This window comes from Ambystoma mexicanum, chromosome 4p, assembly GCF_040938575.1.
Source record: "Ambystoma mexicanum isolate Mex_15411 chromosome 4p, UKY_AmexF1_1, whole genome shotgun sequence".
In the NCBI taxonomy this organism is placed as follows: Eukaryota; Metazoa; Chordata; class Amphibia; order Caudata; family Ambystomatidae; genus Ambystoma; species Ambystoma mexicanum.
Window position 1 is genome coordinate 520,207,809 of NC_090927.1, and position 19,260 is coordinate 520,227,068.

At 44.9% G+C, this 19,260-nt stretch overlaps 1 protein-coding gene across 1 annotated transcript in view; it reads right to left on the minus strand.

The window, feature by feature from the left end:
- Positions 1-19,260, minus strand: part of TPO (thyroid peroxidase) — a 670,859-nt gene that overhangs the window by 39,438 nt on the left and 612,161 nt on the right. Inside the window, exons 12-13 of the mRNA XM_069605188.1 lie at positions 11,391-11,455; positions 11,119-11,202 (exon numbers count right to left, since the gene is read on the minus strand). Coding sequence (XP_069461289.1) covers positions 11,119-11,202; positions 11,391-11,455 — 149 coding nt within the window. The remainder of the gene's footprint in view (positions 1-11,118; positions 11,203-11,390; positions 11,456-19,260) is intronic.

Below are 19,260 nucleotides of genomic sequence, written 5' to 3' on the forward strand. Positions count from 1 at the left end.
AAGTCTCTGTGAAAGGTACTTTGTTTAAAGCAAGAAAACTAATGAACAGCAAAAGTGAAATAAAGAGGATTAATTCCCTGAGAAAGGATGAGTGAAAGTTAAACCGTGAACTTTGAGTTGAAGTGGACCTGTGGCGGTCTGTAAAGAAAGCCACGCACATTTGAAAGTCTTCGACATCCAAAAGTTGTCCGAGCCTGACAGAGGAAGACATGAAGTATAGTAAGCTTGGGGAAGGGAGCCCCCTTGGAAGTTTGTGTTGAACTTTATCAAGAGAGGTCTGAGCCTGATAGTGGGGGACCTATAAAAACTGTGTGATGAAAGATCTGAGCCCGACAGAGGGGGATCTTTATGAATGTTTTGGTTGAAACATTAATTTTGGAAGTCAAAGGAAGAGACTTCATCGTGGAAGGCCAGGCAGGCTTTGATCCACGGTTTTGAACTGTGTATTGTGTTGGAAGCTGAGCCAGAGTGTGTCATCCCTCCTAGAGACCAACGTTACTCTGTGAGGTTTAACGTGGGAGGAGAGCTGGTTAAACCACATTGTCATTTGAACACTGATTTTTCCTTTTACATACTTTTCTCCTTTTCACACTTTTTTGTACAAGAGACAGGGGAGGCATTCGTTTTTGTTAGCATAGGCCATTTTGATTTGATTGACTCCACTAGAACTGCGTTATTTATTATTTGATGGTCGAGACTACTCCCATCTTAGTTATAGGGCAAAGTAGGAGTTCAAGCCCTAACAATTTCAATAAAGGTTTAACAAATTGTACTCAGTGTGTCAGTGTCATGCGTGTCATGCCATGCCTTCCATACAGTACATGCAAAAAATAGTCATATTACTTAGCCCCCATTTTGCAAACTCCATTCAAACTTTGCAAAAACATTTAGGGTTAGGTCTATGATCTTTTTGTAAATTCGTCAAATGGCACCAAAGTTATAAGCCATCTAAAAATATTGAGACCCCCTCTAATTTTGCCCACTCTTGGCAAAATCCCACCGAACTTTGCAAAAACATTCAAAGTTGGGTCTAAAATCTTTTTGTACGCAGATTTGTCAAACGGCACCAAATGTATAAGGCGTTCAAACATTTTGGGAACACCCTGTAATTTTGCCCCCTCTTGGTGAAACAGTGCCAAACTTTGCAGCAGCCTTCGACGTTGGGTTTAGAATGACATTACAAAATGTCATGTAGTTTCATTGAATGGCTGCCAAAGTTATAAGCCATCCACTAACTGCTTTTCACCGACCCTATAATGCATAGATATGCATGGATGTCCTCGAACTCTTATCAAATTCGCGAACGAACATCCCAGCAATGCTCCCGAATGAGATGTTTGTGGACTTCAGAGAAGAAAAAACTCCTGATTTTTGGCTTTTATGGGCATATCCCATACCATCCCCATCACTCATCACTCCTCACTGCCCATGAGATTGTTTCATTAGTTTGACTAGTGTAATGTTGTGTTTTTTAATATGTTTTTACAGCAAACGTTACACAACACCGTGATTGGCCCAGAGGTGAATGCAGACACCGAATTAGGAAGTAAGATGCAGATATCACTAATTATTTTCAACCTAATTTTGGCCCATTTTTAAAATATCCATTGGACAGATTTACACCAAATTTGCAAAAGAACATTTTCGTGACCAAGCCGAGGCTCCTTGCTCATGTTTGGTGCAAATCCGTTCAGTGGTTTGGGCTGTAGGCATGAGCAAAACATTTTTTTCCATTATGACTTCAAAAGTTTAGGGGGCTTATAACTTTGCTCCCCCTGGAAGAATCCTCGCCAAACTTTGCAAACAAAGTATATGGCCCGCTCTAAATCTTACTGCTAAGATTGGTTAGGTTTTGGGAGGCAAAGTTATAGGGGGGGTCCCACATATTTTTTTTCCCATAAACTGAATGGAGAAAAACTTTGCTCATGCCTACAGCCCAAACCGTTAAACAGATTTTCACCAGATTTGTGGCAGGTGCGGCAGCTTGGTCCCAAACATGTGCTTTTGTAAATTTGGTGGACATCCGTCAGTAGTTTTTTTTAAAAACAAGAAAAATGTGGGTAAAATGAAATGTGTGATATCTGGGTTTGGTCCGCAGACCCAGTCCCTGTTCGGTCCGTGGACAGGCATCCGATTGGCTTAGGGGGTGACGTGATGTCCGCGGACATCGGATGCGTCCACTGATTGGATGGTGAAAAGTGTGAAGTGCGTCAGATTTTTGGAAACAACCGCCATGTTGGATTCGCAGACTTCAGCCGATGTCCGCGGACATCGCAGTAAAAACATATGAAAGGGAGGTGAGGGGTGATGTGGATGAGATGTGATATGGCCATAACAATCCAAAAAAACGGGTGTTTTTCACTGTAAAATTCAGTGAACGGTCCAGTTGTTCGCGAGCAGCCCAGTTAGGGGGCACTTCAGATGTTCGGGGCAGTTCTTGGATGGCTTATAGCTTTGGCACCACTCAATGAAACATCATGAACTTCTGGAATTCTATTCTAGACCTGGTACTGAAAGGCTTTGCAAGGGTGATGGGATTCTGTAATGTGGGGGCGAAATTTGAGGGGTTGTCCCAAAATAATGTAAAGGCTTATAAATGTGGTGCCATTTGACAAATCTGCGCAGAAGTGCACAAGATGATTTTAAATCTAGATATAAATGTTTTTGTAAAGTTTGGTGGGATTTTATCAAGAGGGGCTAAATCAGAGGGGGTCTCAACATTTTTAGATGGCTTATAACTTTGTTGCCATTGGGGGCTAAGTTAGATGACTATTATATGTACATACATTTTTACACTTTAAAAAAAAAATCACATGGGCGGATTTCAAGCAAACTCGTATAAGGAGCTTTGGCAAGGACCTGAAAGCATGGTTTTGCAAACGTGCCTGTGTTTTATTTTTTGACAAGTGTCATAATGTAGGTACAAATAATAGTGATCTACCTTTGGTGACTGAGGTATAGCCTGTGGCCATGGGCAGTGGCCAGATTGTCCGTGTCATGGTATAAGGTCATGAACCGGACAATCTGTCTACTGGTCTTGACCGCGAGGGATGACAAATTGTGTTAAAGTGGCCATGTCCACCTGGGACCGGCTATGTGATAAAGTTATTCGAAAGTAGGATAGGTTTGAAAGGGATAAAAAATGTGCTTTTGGTAATATGGGTACAGGGTTCTGACTTCGCCTTCTGCAGTCTGCCATGGAAATGGAAGAGTGGCTCTGTACTGACCCCCACCTTCTCTTTCCATGTTCCATGGTGGCCTTCTTGGAAAAGGATTTTCCTTCCTACAGCGGGACGCCAAAGGCATCCTGCTGTTGGTAGAAAAATCTATTTTTTAGCACCCCGGTTTACTGCTTTGGGAACCAGGGGTTCTAATGGCCTTTATCCCCCATTGCAGGGACTGCAATAGAGAATAATGGTCCGGGGCCCTCATTATTTATTTATTTATTTATAATGCGCCGAAGCCCGCAGGCATCAGGGCGCACACAGACACACTTCACTTTATTTTTTGACAAGTGTCATAATGTAGGTACAAAAAATAGTGATGTACCTTTGGTGACTGAGGTATAGCCTGTAGCCGTGGGCAGTGGCCAGATTGTCCTGATCATGGTCCAGAGCCCTCATTATTTATCTATTTATTCATAACAAGCTGAAACCCGCAGGCATCAGGGCGCACACAGGCACACTTCGCTTGGGCCGATAACTTGGGCTGCCGGGCAGTTATCCCCTGTTCCAGTCTCTGGAACAGGGGACGAACGCCACATTATTCCCATTATCATAACACAAAATGCTAATGGAAATGTTGGAAAAACGTATTGAGTCTATGTATGGTCACCTGGCACTGTCCGGAAGGTCCACAGTGATGTCAGAAGTTTGCGGACATCGACGGAAGCAAAAACAGTGGAAAAAGTATAGAAGTGTTAAAAATGATGCTAGAAGGTGGGAAATGACAGAGTTTTAAGGTGAAATGTTGTAAATTGGAAACAAACGTGATATTGGGGCAAGTTTGATATAGGTATGTTGTCGGCAAATAGCATGCACTGGTAAAAACCCATGGAATTCAATGAGAAAACTTTATTACAGGGACGTTAAGGTTAAGTTGCACCAATAAAAACTTATACAATTCAATGAAAAAACTTTCTAAAAGGGATATTATGTCAATGTCCCTGTAACAATGTTTTTCCATTGAATTTCATAGGTTTCTATTAGTGCAACTTAACCATAACATCCCCTTAACTATGTTTTTTCATTGATATATGTATATTATACACATATTACAGAGCCTGTGGTAGGGGGCGTGTAGTTATAGTTAAGTTACTCAACCCATAGAAAGAGCACTTTTTGGGTAGCTTATTACTTCATCCGCCCCTGGAAGAATCCTTACAAAACTTTGCAAAAATAGTATATGGCCCTGTCAGATTGATTGTGCAAAGGTTGGTGTGGTTTTGTGCAGGAGGGGCAAAGTTAGAGGGGGGATCCCAAAAGTTGTGGTTTTTCCAATAGACGCAATGGAAAAGAAAACTGCTTGCACCTAGAGTGCAAACCGCTGGACGTGTTTCCCCCAAATTTCACATTGCACTTGTCAAACTAATGAAACCATCTCTGGAGACATGAGGGGTGAAGGGTGATGGGGATATGAAGGGAAAAAGCCCAAACAACTAGTGTTTTTTTCAACTCTGACATCTGCGAACAGTCCGGATGTCTGGGGCAGTCCTGTGATGTTCGTGAACTTTTAACTTTGGCGCCACTCAATGAAACTGCATGAAATTTTGGTTGGAATTTCATTCTAGACATGACTTTTAATGGTTCTGCAAAGTGTGTTGCCGTTTGATGAATGTGGACAGATGTTTTCAGAAATATTGTAGGCACAACCTTGAATGTTGCACAGTCTGAATGTATTTTGTCAATTGGGGGCTAAGTTATATGATCATATATCTATGACTATTGTATGTAGGTAAAAAAAAAAACATGGGTGGATTTGCAGCAAACTCGTGTAAGGAGCATTGGCAAGGACATGAAAGCATGGTTTTGCAAATGTGTCCGTGTTTTATTTTTGGCCATGGGCCGGACAATCTGGCTACTGGCCATGACCACGAGGGACCAGCAAAGGGGTTAAACTGGACATGGCCACCAGGGACCGGCTATGTGGTAAAGTTTTTCAAAATTGGGATAGGTTTGAATGTTAAAATGAATCTGTTTGTGGGTATAGGTTGAAGGGCTGGATGGGATTGCAGCAAATATGCACAAGGAGGGTCAGCAAGAACTTGAAAGCATGGTTTTTCAAATATGTTTGGTTTTGAATTTTTTTGAAAACGTGAAAATGTAAGTACAGAAAGCAGTGATATAACATTGGTGTCTGGGCAATGGGCCTGGCCGTCAGCAAGGAGAAATGTGTACTTCAATTTTCTTATTGGGGCATGCAGCATGGGCAAAGCAGTAGGTTTGAATGGGAAAAAATCTTCTCTTTTCGGTTACAGCCTGCAGTGTTGGACTAGATTACAGCAAATTTGCGCGATGAGCATTAGCAAGGACCAGAAATCATGTTTTTGGAAATACGTTTGGGTTTTATTTTTCCAAAGTGTAAGAATGTAAGTAGAAAAACTAGTGATATACATTTGGTGTCTGGGTAGTGGGCCTGGCCCTCGACAAATGCAAATGTGTACTCTGATTTGCTTATAGGGGAATGCTGCATGGGCAAAGCCCATGCCCCATAGATTTGGAGACTGGCCACGGCTGCAACCCATGAGCACTGTCCATTGGTTATATTATTACAGTATAATTGACATTAAGCTAGGATGCAGGGTAGGTGCAGTGAATAATGGGGTGGTTTGGTTCGGCTGGGGTCATGGTGGAGCCTTATGCCGTAGGCAATTGAACAATGATTTCCATCCCCAGCATGCACTGCTGATAATGATAGACATAAATATGTGTTGCAAAAAATGTGGTTCGTAAAGGAGGTTTATAGTACTTTTATATGTATAAAAAATAGAGGTATTATTAATGACTTGTATGCAGTGATGTAACACCATGAAACATTTTCACTTATAAAAACTTATTAAACTGACAGAAAAAGCTTTGTTAAAGGGATGTTATGGTTAAGATGACTCCTATCCTCCTGGAGTTAACCATTGGCGTCCAACCTTGGCACCCGAAATGCAGATGCAGTTGGTGAGTAGAAGCTTAATATGGTCATAGGGTTTTATGTAAAGTTTTTGGAAGTGATTGGTGGATGGATGTGTGACTGTTTGAAAACAGGCATTGAGTGAGTGTTACAAATATAAAATTAAAAAGGGTATAAGGGCTGCCCTGTGCGATAATGTGCATGTGCCATCCGGGTCTTTTAATGATCTATGGCCTGGAAAGGGGACTGTGTTGACCGTGGATAGTAATAAAGGCCCATCGATTATTTGGGATAGAAAATTGTTTCTGTCCTTTTATATTTTTCTCTAGTATACAATTGCCCATTAGCACCCTGGGCGGAGGAGGCAGCCAATCAGGTGGCTTGGAATGCGGACTTCGAATGCCAGTGCAAGCCCGCATTCCAAGCAGACTGACGACCAGCTCTCCTCACCGCCACCACCCCCCACACCCTCTGTTCCATTTTTTGACACCCTCTACTCACCTTCTCCCCTTCTACCATTCGCTCCTTCTCTTCACCTCCTGCCGGCTGCCATGGAAAGGGAAGATGGGCTCCGTATGGAGCCCTGCCTTCCCTTTCGATGGCAGCCATCTTGGAAAGGGATTTTCCTTCCTACAGCTGAATGCGCCCAGTGGGACGCACACAGCGCCCCGCACTAAGAAGGAAAATCTTTTTTAGCACCCCAGTTTACTGCTTTGGCAACCCAGGGTGCTAATGGCCTTCATCCCCCATTGCAGGGGCTGAAACGGGGGATAACGGCCCGGAGCCCTCATTATCCACACTTGCTTCATTTGGGCCAATAACTTGGGTTGCCAGGCCGTTATTCCCCGTTTTATCCCCCAGAGGCTGGAACGGGGCATGAACACCACATTATTTCCATTATCATAACACAAAATGCTAATGGAAATGTTGGAGAATCTTATTGAGTCTATCTACTTTATGAGAAATGTAAAGTAGACAGAATCTATAACATTATTTCTCTTAGTTCTATTTTTTACCTGTGAAAGGTGGTTCCTAAAAGATCCTTTTGTACTTTTTTCTTTTGGCTGGAGAGGGCAGAAAGTAAGGTGGGGGGAATGAGGGAAGAGGCACCAACCTCTAACATGGAGGGGCAGGAGGGCAGGGGAAGATGTTGCGCATGTGTTACATCTAAGGTAGGGGGCAGTGTTTCTCATGCTCCTTGATTACAGCTCCAAAAGCACTTTGAAATTGCTCCCCCCTCCATAGTGGTGTGTTGCAGTATATACAGAGTATTGTTGTCTTCGAAAGATATGGATCAACAGCCTTTTTTATCACTTGCAAGGTAACTGGTGGGATTTTGTGTCCCCCAGAAGTAGGCTATATGGTTACAGTATTGGTTGAGGAAGATGAGGTGGATGAAGACAGCCTACTATTTGCTAAAGAGTGGAACAACATTTCTGAGAGCCTTGCAGTGGTTGAATGAGGTGTGGTGGCACATGTTGGTGGTCCCATAGGAGTACTGTGCACTTCACTTTGGTAGCTTTAGCCTTTGGTACATTCCCAACAGTGATAAAGAAGGCCACACCCATGATTATCTCTGGGCGCTAGAGGTAGGCACTTCCTCTCTCTCATCTTCTTGGTCTTCTTCGTTGTCTCTGGAAGTACTGCACTTTTTTGTTGTGTGGGTCCTTCAGCTGGTGGTGGCTCTTGAGGAGGAGGGCTGGCAATAGCTGATGCTATTTTGAAGATAAATACTAGTTTTGCTAATATTCTTCCAAGTATGTGTTGTGTGCTAGATTGTTAATGGATAAAGAGTAAGAATAGGTGTAGGTGCTGTGCAAGGGTACATTTTGAGCTTGAAAGTTCCTAGATCAGCAGAAAATGTAGTCTCGAACTACCTGCGAAGTACGGACCTGATCGCGAAGTGCAGACGTGTTTGCGAACACATCATCAGGCCGCGCGTGCCTGCATGGTCACGTGACACTATTTGGAATGTCTGCAATGATGTCAGAGGATGTCGACAAACACAAAAACAGTGGAAAAGGTTGCAAAAATTACGCATAGAAGTGTTAAAAATGATGCTAGAAGGTGGGGAATGGCAGAGTTGTAAGGTGAAACTGTAAATTGGGCAGAAATGTTGCAATATTGGGGTAAGTATGATGTCAGTAAATTGTAGGAAATTAGCGTGCACTGGTAATAACCCATGAAATTTACTGAAAAATCCTTGTTAAACGGATGTTATGGTTAAGTTACACTAATAAAAACATATGAAATTCAAAGAAAAAACGTTGTTAAAGAGGCGTTATGGTCACAAGTAAAACAGAAAAACCTCAGACATTCGCCAGTTATGGTAAGATACGCAACCATAGCTCGTGCCACCACCGTGCACTTCTAAGACTAATACCCAGGACACGAAAGATGACATCACTTGAAAAACTACAGAGGAAAGAAGTCCGCAAATGGTGGGAGGAACACTACCTACAGAACTATATCGATGTAGGGAGAATTCCCAGAGGTCTAAGAATTCTCACAACACCTTCTTTTGAAGAACAAGAACCATATATGTTAAAATAATGGGTTGGTAGTGACTAATGGATGCTCAAACACGTTATTGAAAATACTGAATAAGTATGCTGATAGTGATCATAGAAAAAATACTGATCTGAAAACCTGGGAAGAGGAGATCAAGCAGAGGAAACAGTCTATGCTTTTGAGGGTTAAAGAAGATTATGAAAATGGACGAGCATAGACCTTTGCCCACCGTTTTGATCACCTCAGAATACAAACCAAAGCTGTACCCACAATGTCATCTAAGAACATTGAAAGCACAGCCTGCGAGGTGCCATCCACCTCAGAGTCAGACATTACTTGTAGCTAAAATGACGAGCCCACAGTAGGGTCACATTTGTTATCACTACATATGAAAGATACAGATAAAAAAGTTTTTTGCAAATAACACTTATTTCAAAACTTCCACTCCTATAAAAGAAGGCAGGCCCGACGCCACCATTGGAGATCTGGGTACACTTTCACTAAATGTCATTGATGACATCACTGATGACATCACATGTCTGGCTCCCTCTTTCTTTGTTCACTGACATATCTAGGCCAGGAGGTTTTCTTCACTGACATTCAGGAACGTAAAATTCAATAGGTAGTATATTTGTACATCTTACCCTTCTCATATTTTCTTGCAGTACTTTCCGTAGGGTTCAGTCACATCATATGATACATAGACATAGGGGAAAAAGCAAGCCTGAAACACAGCAATCTTTTCTGTGCATGAAGATAATCATTTAGGTTATGAACACATTCTGGTAATACTGCTGCTTTTTTGCTTATTTTACTTTCCCTCAATATGCTCATATTTGTATGCGTTGTGGTCTCTATGTTTTGTGTGTAGTAGTACAATTATGTAGTAAGTGGGGCATTGTTAGCTATTTATTACATGTTTCAGAGTACACAAAACTGTAAAACGAAAGCATTCATCATTTTACTATCCAACAAGGCAAGAATTTGAATATTGCACCTCTATGGTGCATACTACAGACCATGCCTACGTTTCTCCATGAGTAGGTTCATGTAATGCAGTGGTGTTTATAGCAACGCATTGTGCAATGAATTATCTATCTCATGATAGTGCTCCGAATGACTTCTGATAGTTTCCTGGCAACATTACATTGAGAATCTCTTGTTCAGGCTTTTCAGGAAAGGTAAATGCACATGTGATGTCATCAGTGATGTCCTCAATGACATTTGTGATGTCATCTTTGATGTCATGGGTGTTAGTCTTAGCAGAGCACAGTGTTGGTGTGAGTTATGGTTGCTTAATTTACCATAACTGGCGAATATCTGGGGTTGTAACCATACTATAGATAGGTTGTGGGTAGTGCAAAAGAACTGCAAAGTCCCTGTAACAAATGTTTTTGCACTGAATTCGCAGGGTTGTTGTTAGGGGAACGGAAGCATAATGTCCCTTTAACAATGTTTTTGCAGTGATTTTGATAGGATTTTAGTAGGGCACTGTGAGCAGAACCTTCCTGTAGCATAGTTTTTAAAGTAAAGGGGATATGTTGTTAGTAGCGCAATTTAATCATAATGTCCCCTTAACAATGTTTTTTGTTAGTGAATTTCATAGGTTTTTAGTAGGGCACTGTAACGGGAACATTGCTTTAGCATAGTGTTGGCAGTGAAGGTGATATGTTTGTAGTACCGCACCTTCACCATAACGTCCCGTTAAGAACGTTTTGTCACTGATAGTTTGTCTGCCCTCCTCACAAACTTGTCGAAAGCCCAAATTCCTCTGTGTTTGTATCCATTTGTGCTACCCCTTCCCTTGCCTAATAGTGTCGGTGTATCTTACAAATGAAAGGTGTGCATGTTAATTGTTGGTGAGACTGTGAGTGGTGTTTCTTTTTGTGTTAACATAGCATGGTGATTCTGTGCCGCACATTAGTACCCGAGATAGCTGCAGGTAAGCAACGTGAAGGTTTCCTATGCAGACTGCACCTGGCCAGAGTATGTGCAATCACAATGCAAGTATCCGTAGGACTGCAGTACTGGCTGCATGGCTGCATGTGCAGAAGCACTTTTAATTACTTGTGGGAGCGCACGTCTATCCGTTGTACAACTATGTCCATGGCTAGGGCATCCTATGCGTGCTGGTAAGAATGCCCCTATCGCCAGCCCTACGGATTGATATGGTAGGCTTCCGCATTTCAAGTACTCCTGTCACGACCCTCGCCCAAAACCCCCCTCTGGCAAACCCATTGGCCAGATGGAGTCAGGACTCGGGCCTCTAGAGCCTGGCATCCTCTTCAAAAGCCCTCATGGGGCCAGTCCTGGCGCCTATGGTGCCTAGCTCATACACCATGAACAACAATGTGCTTGGGAACTACTTTATTGTATTGTCAGCCAACATGGAGGCATCCACATAGCTTGGTTCCTAAAAACCAAGCTATGCGGTCTAGTGTTTTGGGTGTGGCAGGCCTGGAACTATTTTCCCTGGTACTACTTTACCTGGGCTATGTAAACCACACCCTGACTGCAGAACATGCTTTGTGTTACTTTGCAGCTATTCCCTCGGACCTCGGAGAAGCAAACCTGCGAGGAGACAAAAGGAACATCATTAGCAGCAGCATCTTACCTGCAGTCTTCATCTTTAAATACTCACAGCTACTGAGAACAGCTTCCTCGAATCTGCACGCCTCCCGGACAGAACGACGTGAATGAGGAACATTAAAGAAAGCTGTAGAGACATTTACAAACTACGAACTGCTCAAAAGGCTTACCTGGCTGGTCGCCTCTCGGCAGGCACCACTCCAGTCATTCCACTCGCGCCGAAGAACACCATGACCTACAAGGAAAGAAAACACAGTTTAGCAAAGGCAAGCCTTCGCAGCGCTGCGCATAGCGCTTACTTACCGCATCATAGCGCTCTTAATGTGCCATCATTTACCAGCAGGGCTCAACCAAGCCAGTTCGCTGCGCTGAAGCTCTGCATACCTAAGGGAGAAACAAGAGACATTTTAAACAAAGAAGGGCATGCAGTATAGCAACAAAACTAAAGAACAGCAATAAGACCTACCTGAATATCAAACGGGCCGGCGTCAGTGGAGTAACTGGACCGCACTCGCCCATGAAAGACAACGCGCCCCTGCAAAGAAGGCAGGACGGAGAGCACACCTAATTCTACCACAAGGTGAGGAGAGGGCGCCAGAGGGACTGAAAGCATACGGGGTGGAGGGAGCATACTTACCCAAGTCGGTCAGTCTTGAACACAGTCCTCCTGTATTTTTAGGCAGAACCTTCCCCGCAGACCACTTCAGGGCAAAGCTGAGAAGCATACCAGTGGGTAACACAGCTGGGTGGCGTCCCTATGGATACCAGGTGAGCGTAACAACTCCTCACGATTATGTGGGTTGCCCTGCAAACCTACCAATTTGTCCCTGCACCACGCCCGCCTGTATGAGGCCCACCTGAAAACAAGGAACAGCAACCTTGAGTGTACGCTGGGCGTGCTAAATGTCAGAATACTTTGATTGATGTGCTGCTTGCATTTCCATGACCCGTGAAACAGACACACCGTGTCTGCACCGTGCACTGTGCTGGAAAGTGTGAGGGGTACGCCTGCGGGTCGTACAGTTGGAGATAAAGTTTAACGGCAGGTGTGACACTTTGTAGTGAGTCTGCAAAATGGCAAAGCTGTTGCGGCTTGGTCACCAACATAGTGTATGTTTGTTAACAGAAGTACCCAAACAGCACATTCTTCAGAGAGCAAAGAATATTATTGGTGCTTAAAACAGTAGTGTAGCTGCATGGGCCGCGCTTAAGAATTATCTTCCTCCTACACGTATTGAAGCTGCGTTTCTCCTTGTTGTAAGCATTCTTGTATTTCATAATTCATTCATATCCGTGCATGCTAGTCCTATGGTTAATGGTGTACCATGAACTGTTCATACCACATGTGATGAGAACAGCAATGCAAGCATAAGGGACCAGTGGGCAGGGTACTATCCTGCCAAAAATGCAGAAGGGTAATTTCCTGTACAGCATTCTCCGCATAGGCTGCGGCCCACAACAGGGACACTCCTGTATGGCACCTGTAACGCTCACCTGGTTCCCTAGGAGGCGCTGGTCTTGACTGGGTGGTGAAAACGTCTTCAACGTTAGGCGTAGGATTCGTTTGGCTCCCGGATTTGACCCCTTCCTCACCGAAAGCTTGACCTGCAGTGTGAGGTGTCTGCAAGTGGAAAATCAAGGTATTAGTGGCTGGAAGGTTGGGAGAAGTTCTTAGCCCCTCTCTCCCTCTCTTCCCGTGGTACTCGGGTGATTGTTGTGCTCACCTTAAGTAAGTGAATGCTGAGCTCTCCATCCTGCGTCTTGTGCAGGGGCGCTGGATCCAGTTACTTCACTGGATGTGAGTTCCGCCTCTTGATTGCAGAGGGTAGTTGAGAGCGAAGCCGCCGTTTGCTGCACGAGCGTGACTTGTAAGTATTAAAGTTCTCTTTAGATTGCTCTCTTCAAATGTCTTTTTCCCTAATGTCTATGTTTTTTACTTTTCAGATGCTGTCGATGCCAAAGAAGATGCTCTCCCCGATTCGTGGCAGAGAGCGTAACAAGAAGATGATGAATTCGAAGGCACGTAAGTAGGAAGGCTGTTTTGGGGCCGTAGAATGCACCTTAATGTCCCCTTTTGTCTCTACAGGTGCCGGAATGCAGTGCGAGTAAGGTTGGAGCAAGCGCAACACAGGTAAGCAGTTTTGTAACCAAGCGTTACTAACCAATGTTCTTTGTCTTTGCAGGCCCGATGCCGGACGAGAAATGCAGAAAAAACGTCTTGGATGCTGCCGATGGATCGGGTGAGTTGAAGCGCTAACTTTGCCTTTGTCTAACCTGTGCCTTTTGTTTTGCAGGAGCCGCTGAAGATTGAAGATTGGTTCCCAGCAGGTAATTTTCGTAATTACAGGATCCGGAGCTGAAGATTCGCTGGAGCTGACACGGTGAGCGTCCTGCTGCAGATGCAGAATAACGCGAAGCATGTGGTACCAATCGGGTGTGGTTTAAATAGCCCATAGGAGTGCTTAGAGGTCTTCTTCCACAGCAGCCTCGCCCAGGTAAAAGAGTTCCTGCTTCCAGAAGGGTTCCAGCAGCAATGATCCAGGGAGTGGTGCCTGCCCCACCCAGAAGGAAAAGTAGTCCCTGCCAAAAGAGAGTAAAGCCTCATCTTGCTGGTAAGTAAGCAGCATGGTCTGCTCCAGGTAGGTTCACCCAAGCACCTTTACACTTGATATGAGCCCGGCGCTTCCTGTGCCGGGACGGATCCTTACTATGAGCCTGGCACCACCGGTGCCAGGACAAGGTCCAAAAGGTCCCTATTGGGACTTGCTGGTGCCGATAAGACATGTTATGAGCCTGCTCCCAAGGATGTTGGGTAGGTCCTGACTCCTTGAAAGCAGTGGTCATGACAGCACCCCCCCTCAAGGCCCCTCCCAAATTCGTCTTCTCCGGGGGTTTTGGTTTATCAGGAAAAGTTCGATGAAACTTCTTAACCAGACGGGGTGCATGAACATGTTCCGACGGTTCCCAAGATCGTTCCTGGGGGCCATAACCTTTCCAGTCAATCAGACAGTATAATTTAGATTTGGAAATCTTGGAGTCTAATATGTCTTGTATTTCGAATTCTAGTTCTCCGTCCACAAGAATAGGGTCTGGAGATCTTGTCAAACGGGTTCCAGGTTGCATGGGTTTCAGTAGTGAGACGTGGAAAACTGGATGTATCTTCATATGGGCAGGTAGGCCCAATTTAACCGCCACTGGATTGATTATGGCAGTGATTGGGTAAGGCCCCAAGTATCGTGGATTGAAAGTACGCGGTCCTTTTAGGGGTAAATGTTTGGTGGATAGCCAGACCTGATCTCCCACAAGATATTGAGGCGCTTCCTTTCGATGTAGATCCGCACACTTCTTGTATTGCTCCTTGGCCTGCTTGAGGTGAGATGTAGCCTCTTTAAAGGCTTGAGTGATTGTCAAATGCAGATGATCTACAGCGGGTGTTCCAAGAGTCTGAGGTGGGTCAAGATTTGAGGTGCGAGGGTGGATTCCATATGAAAGAAAAAACAGAGTTTTTCCAGTTCCGGCGTGGACTGAATTATTATAAGCGTACTCCGCAATCCAGAGAATGTCTTTCCAAGTGCCCTCTGATTGTTGTAACATGCAGCGTAGATACTGTTCCAAGGTTTGGTTGGTCCTCTCGGTCTGCCCGTCGGTCTGGGGATGGTGGCTGGTCGAAAGCCTTATGTCAATTTGGGCTAGGCGACAACAACTCCGCCAGAAGTGGGAAATAAATTGACTCCCTCTATCTGAGATTAAAACTGAAGGAAAGCCGTGCAACCGAACGATGTTTTCGAGGAATTCTCGGGCCAAAATTGGAGCTGTAGGTAACCCTTTCAATGGGATGAAATGAGCCATTTTCGAGAATAGGTCCACAATCACTAAGATTGTATTAAATCCGGAGCATGGTGGTAAATCTGTGATGAAGTCCATGGAGAGAGTATGCCATGGGTGTGGAGGAATGTCTATTGGATGTAGGAGGCCTGCTGGTTTCTCCTTCTGGCTTTTGCTTTGAGCGCACACACCACAGGAATTAATGAAATCTTTAATGTCCTTTCTCCAAGACAGCCACCAAAAATGTCTTTTTATCTTTTCCAACGTTTTGGTAATGCCGGGATGTCCTTCCATTAAGGAGTCATGGTAACAAGAGATCACCTGTCTTTGTAAATCGGTACATGGTAGATATAATCTTCCTCGAAAGTACAGTAGGTTCTTATCCATTGTGAAATCATTTCCCTTGCGTTGCCAGTCTTGCACTTCTGCTGGAGTCAGAAGATCTTTAACTTTAGCTTCAATGTCTTCAATGGATTGTGCATCTATCAAACCCAGGATTCTCTGTTCCGGAATTATGGGTACGGGTTCAGGATTGGTCGTGAGTTCATCTACTCCAATTCGGGAGAGAGCATCTGCTTTTCCATTCTTGTTGCCTGGTCGGTAAATTATCACAAAGTCGAATTCGGCGAAAAACAATGCCCAGCGAAGCTGTCTAGAGGATTGAGCTTTGGCTGATTTAAGGTACTGTAAATTACGATGATCCGTGATGACGGTGACTGTGTGTCGGGCTCCCAAGAGATAATGCCGCCAAGCTTTAAAGGCGGACTTGATAGCCAAAAGTTCCTTATCTGTAATGGTATAGTTGATTTCAGGAGCTGAAAATTTGCGGGACCAAAATGCCACTGGGTGTAACTGATTTGTTTCCGGGTCTCTTTGCGAAAGTACTGCTCCCATTGCGAGACTGGAAGCATCAGTCTCTACTATATAGGAAAGTTCCGGGCGAGGATGTTTTAGAACTGGAGCCGAGGTGAATTTTGTTTTTAGTTCCTGAAAAGCTTGTTCAGCCTCTGTAGACCATTCGAAACGTTTATTCTTTCTGAGGAGGGCTGTACTTGATACTCGAACAGTCCATATTTAGTACGAAAGGCCGTCTTCCATTCATCGCCCTCTTTTATTCGTACTAAATGGTAGGCTCCTCTGAGGTCCAGCTTTGTGTAGATACAGGCACTTTTAACCTGATCAAGAAGTTCAGGGATCAATGGTAACGGATATCTGTTCTTAATCAGAATCTGGTTCAGGGCACGGTAATCTATGCATGTTCTTAGGTCTCCCTCTTTTTTTGGCACGAAGAACAAAGCTGAAGAGGCTGGGGACTTCGAGGGACGGATAAATCCATTAGTCAAGTACTGGTCCAAATACTGCCTTAGGTGAAGATTTCCAGGTTCTGTGAGGGCATAAATTCGACTGCATGGAGGAGTGGATCCTGGAACCAAGTCTATTTGGCAGTCGTATGATCTGTGAGGAGGCAGCGAATTAGCTTGATCTTTCCGAAAGACATCCTGAAATTCCCGGTATTCAGGAGGCAGGTGAGGACTCTCAGAAGCAGTTGCAGCTAGCTTTGTGCGGGGCTGCGGATAACAGGTAGGTGCGCATTCTGGAAACCGGATTGTCTTTGCTCGCCAATCAATTTGAGGATTGTGTTTCTCCAGCCAAGGGATTCCTAGGATAACTTGAAACTGTGGAGCCTTGATCACGTCAAACACGATCTTCTCTTGATGTCCATCTTGGCTTACCAACGTCACTTCCATGGTGGTGTGAGTAACTGGTCCGGAAGCTATTTCCGTACCATCCACGGTGGTGATAACGTCTTTCACCGACTTAGGACAAAGAGATAGATTCATCCTGGCGGCCAATTCACAGTCCACGTAATTGCCGATTGCACCACTATCTATGTATGCTTTAATGGCATGCATACGATTGGGTTGTTCCGGACTCACGAGGACCATGGGCATGGTAAAATGCGAGGTCAAAGAACCGGTTTTAACGCTCGGCAAGCGGACCGCTACACTTGTCGGGCGAGGTCGTTTTCCGACTCTGAACTTTTGGCTCCCTTATCGGAAGCTCCTACTGTCTTCTTCTTTGGTTTCACTGGACAATCTTGGAGGAAGTGCCCTGAGTTCCCGCATTAGAGGCACAATTGCAGTTGTCTTCTCCTTTCTCTTTCCTTTTGGGTTAGAGGTCCTTTCACCACCCCAATCTGCATGGGTTCCACAGTATCATTTCCTTTAACGGAGCTCTGTGGTCTTGAAAAAACTCGATTCTCAAACCTGGAACGATCGGCTTTTCGATTTTGTATTCTATGATCCAGTTGCACCACCAGATCAATGTATTCGGAACAGTCTTGTGGAGGATTCACCACCTGGGCCAGAACGTCTTTAAGTTCTCCACGAAGGCCTCTATAGAAAAGGGTGATTCTCTTATCCTCAGGCCATCCGGTTTCAACCACTAGTCTGTTGAATGATGCAATGTAGGCCAGAAGATCTTGATTGCCCTGTCGTAGTGAAAGAAGTTCATTGTCCAGGGCCTGTCCCTGAGAATGTCTTGCGAACAATCTTTCCATACTAGCTTGGAAGTCCTGGAAATTATACAGAATAGGGTTATCTTGAGTCACTAAAGGAATAGACCAATCTGCGGCACTGCCGCTAAGATATGAAAGCACGAAGGCCACCTTAGCCTGGTCCGTTGGAAAAGCGGCAGGTCTACACAGAAAGTGCAAACGACACTGATTGATGAAAACAGCAAATCTTTTCGGATCACCTGAAAAGCGTTCGGGTGGAGCCAAAGGTACATTTCCTGGTAGATTAATTTGCACCGGATTAGAGGAAGCTGTTGGGGCATGGCTACCACCAGGGGTAGGCAGAGGAGTCTGTCCCGCTTGGGCTTGTAACAATTGTCTAGCCAAGTCGTCTGTTCGCTCCTTAGAAACCACTAGCTCTCTCCTTAGGGCATTTGTTTCCTGGCGAGCTGCGTGTACTTCTGCTCTCAACTCCCCGAGCAACTGGGCCAATTGGTCTGTGTCCGAAGTCTCCATTGCGCCTGGGCGGGAAATGTATGGTGAGGCTTCATGTTCTGTAACGCTCACCTGGTTCCCTCGGAGGTGCTGGTCTTGACTGGGCGGTGAAAACGTCTTCAACGTTAGGTGTAGGATTCGTTTGGCTCCCGGATTTGACCCCTTCCTCACCGAAAGCTTGACCTGCAGTGTGAGGTGTCTGCAAGTGGAAAATCAAGGTATTAGTGGCTGGAAGGTTGGGAGAAGTTCTTAGCCCCTCTCTCCCTCTCTTCCCGTGGTACTCGGGTGATTGTTGTGCTCACCTTAAGTAAGTGAATGCTGAGCTCTCCATCCTGCGTCTTGTGCAGGGGCGCTGGATCCAGTTACTTCACTGGATGTGAGTTCCGCCTCGTGATTGCAGAGGGTAGTTGAGAGCGAAGCCGCCGTTTGCTGCACGAGCGTGACTTGTAAGTATTAAAGTTCTCTTTAGATTGCTCTCTTCAAATGTCTTTTTCCCTAATGTCTATGTCTTTTACTTTTCAGATGCTGTCGATGCCAAAGAAGATGCTCTCCCCGATTCGTGGCAGAGAGCGTAACAAGAAGATGATGAATTCGAAGGCACGTAAGTAGGAAGGCTGTTTTGGGGCCGTAGAATGCACCTTAATGTCCCCTTTTGTCTCTACAGGTGCCGGAATGCAGTGCGAGCAAGGTTGGAGCAAGCGCAACACAGGTAAGCAGTTTTGTAACCAAGCGTTACTAACCAATGTTCTTTGTCTTTGCAGGCCCGATGCCGGACGAGAAATGCAGAAAAAATGTCTTGGATGCTGCCGATGGATCGGGTGAGTTGAAGCACTAACTTTGCCTTTGTCTAACCTGTGCCTTTTGTTTTGCAGGAGCCGCTGAAGATTGAAGATTGGTTCCCAGCAGGTAATTTTCGTAATTACAGGATCCGGAGCTGAAGATTCGCTGGAGCTGACACGGTGAGCGTCCTGCTGCAGATGCAGAATAACGCGAAGCATGTGGTACCAATCGGGTGTGGTTTAAATAGCCCATAGGAGTGCTTAGGTGTCTTCTTCCACAGCAGCCTCGCCCAGGTAAAAGAGTTCCTGCTTCCAGAAGGGTTCCAGCAGCAATGATCCAGGGAGTGGTGCCTGCCCCACCCAGAAGGAAAAGTAGTCCCTGCCAGAAGAGAGTAAAGCCTCATCTTGCTGGTAAGTAAGCAGCAT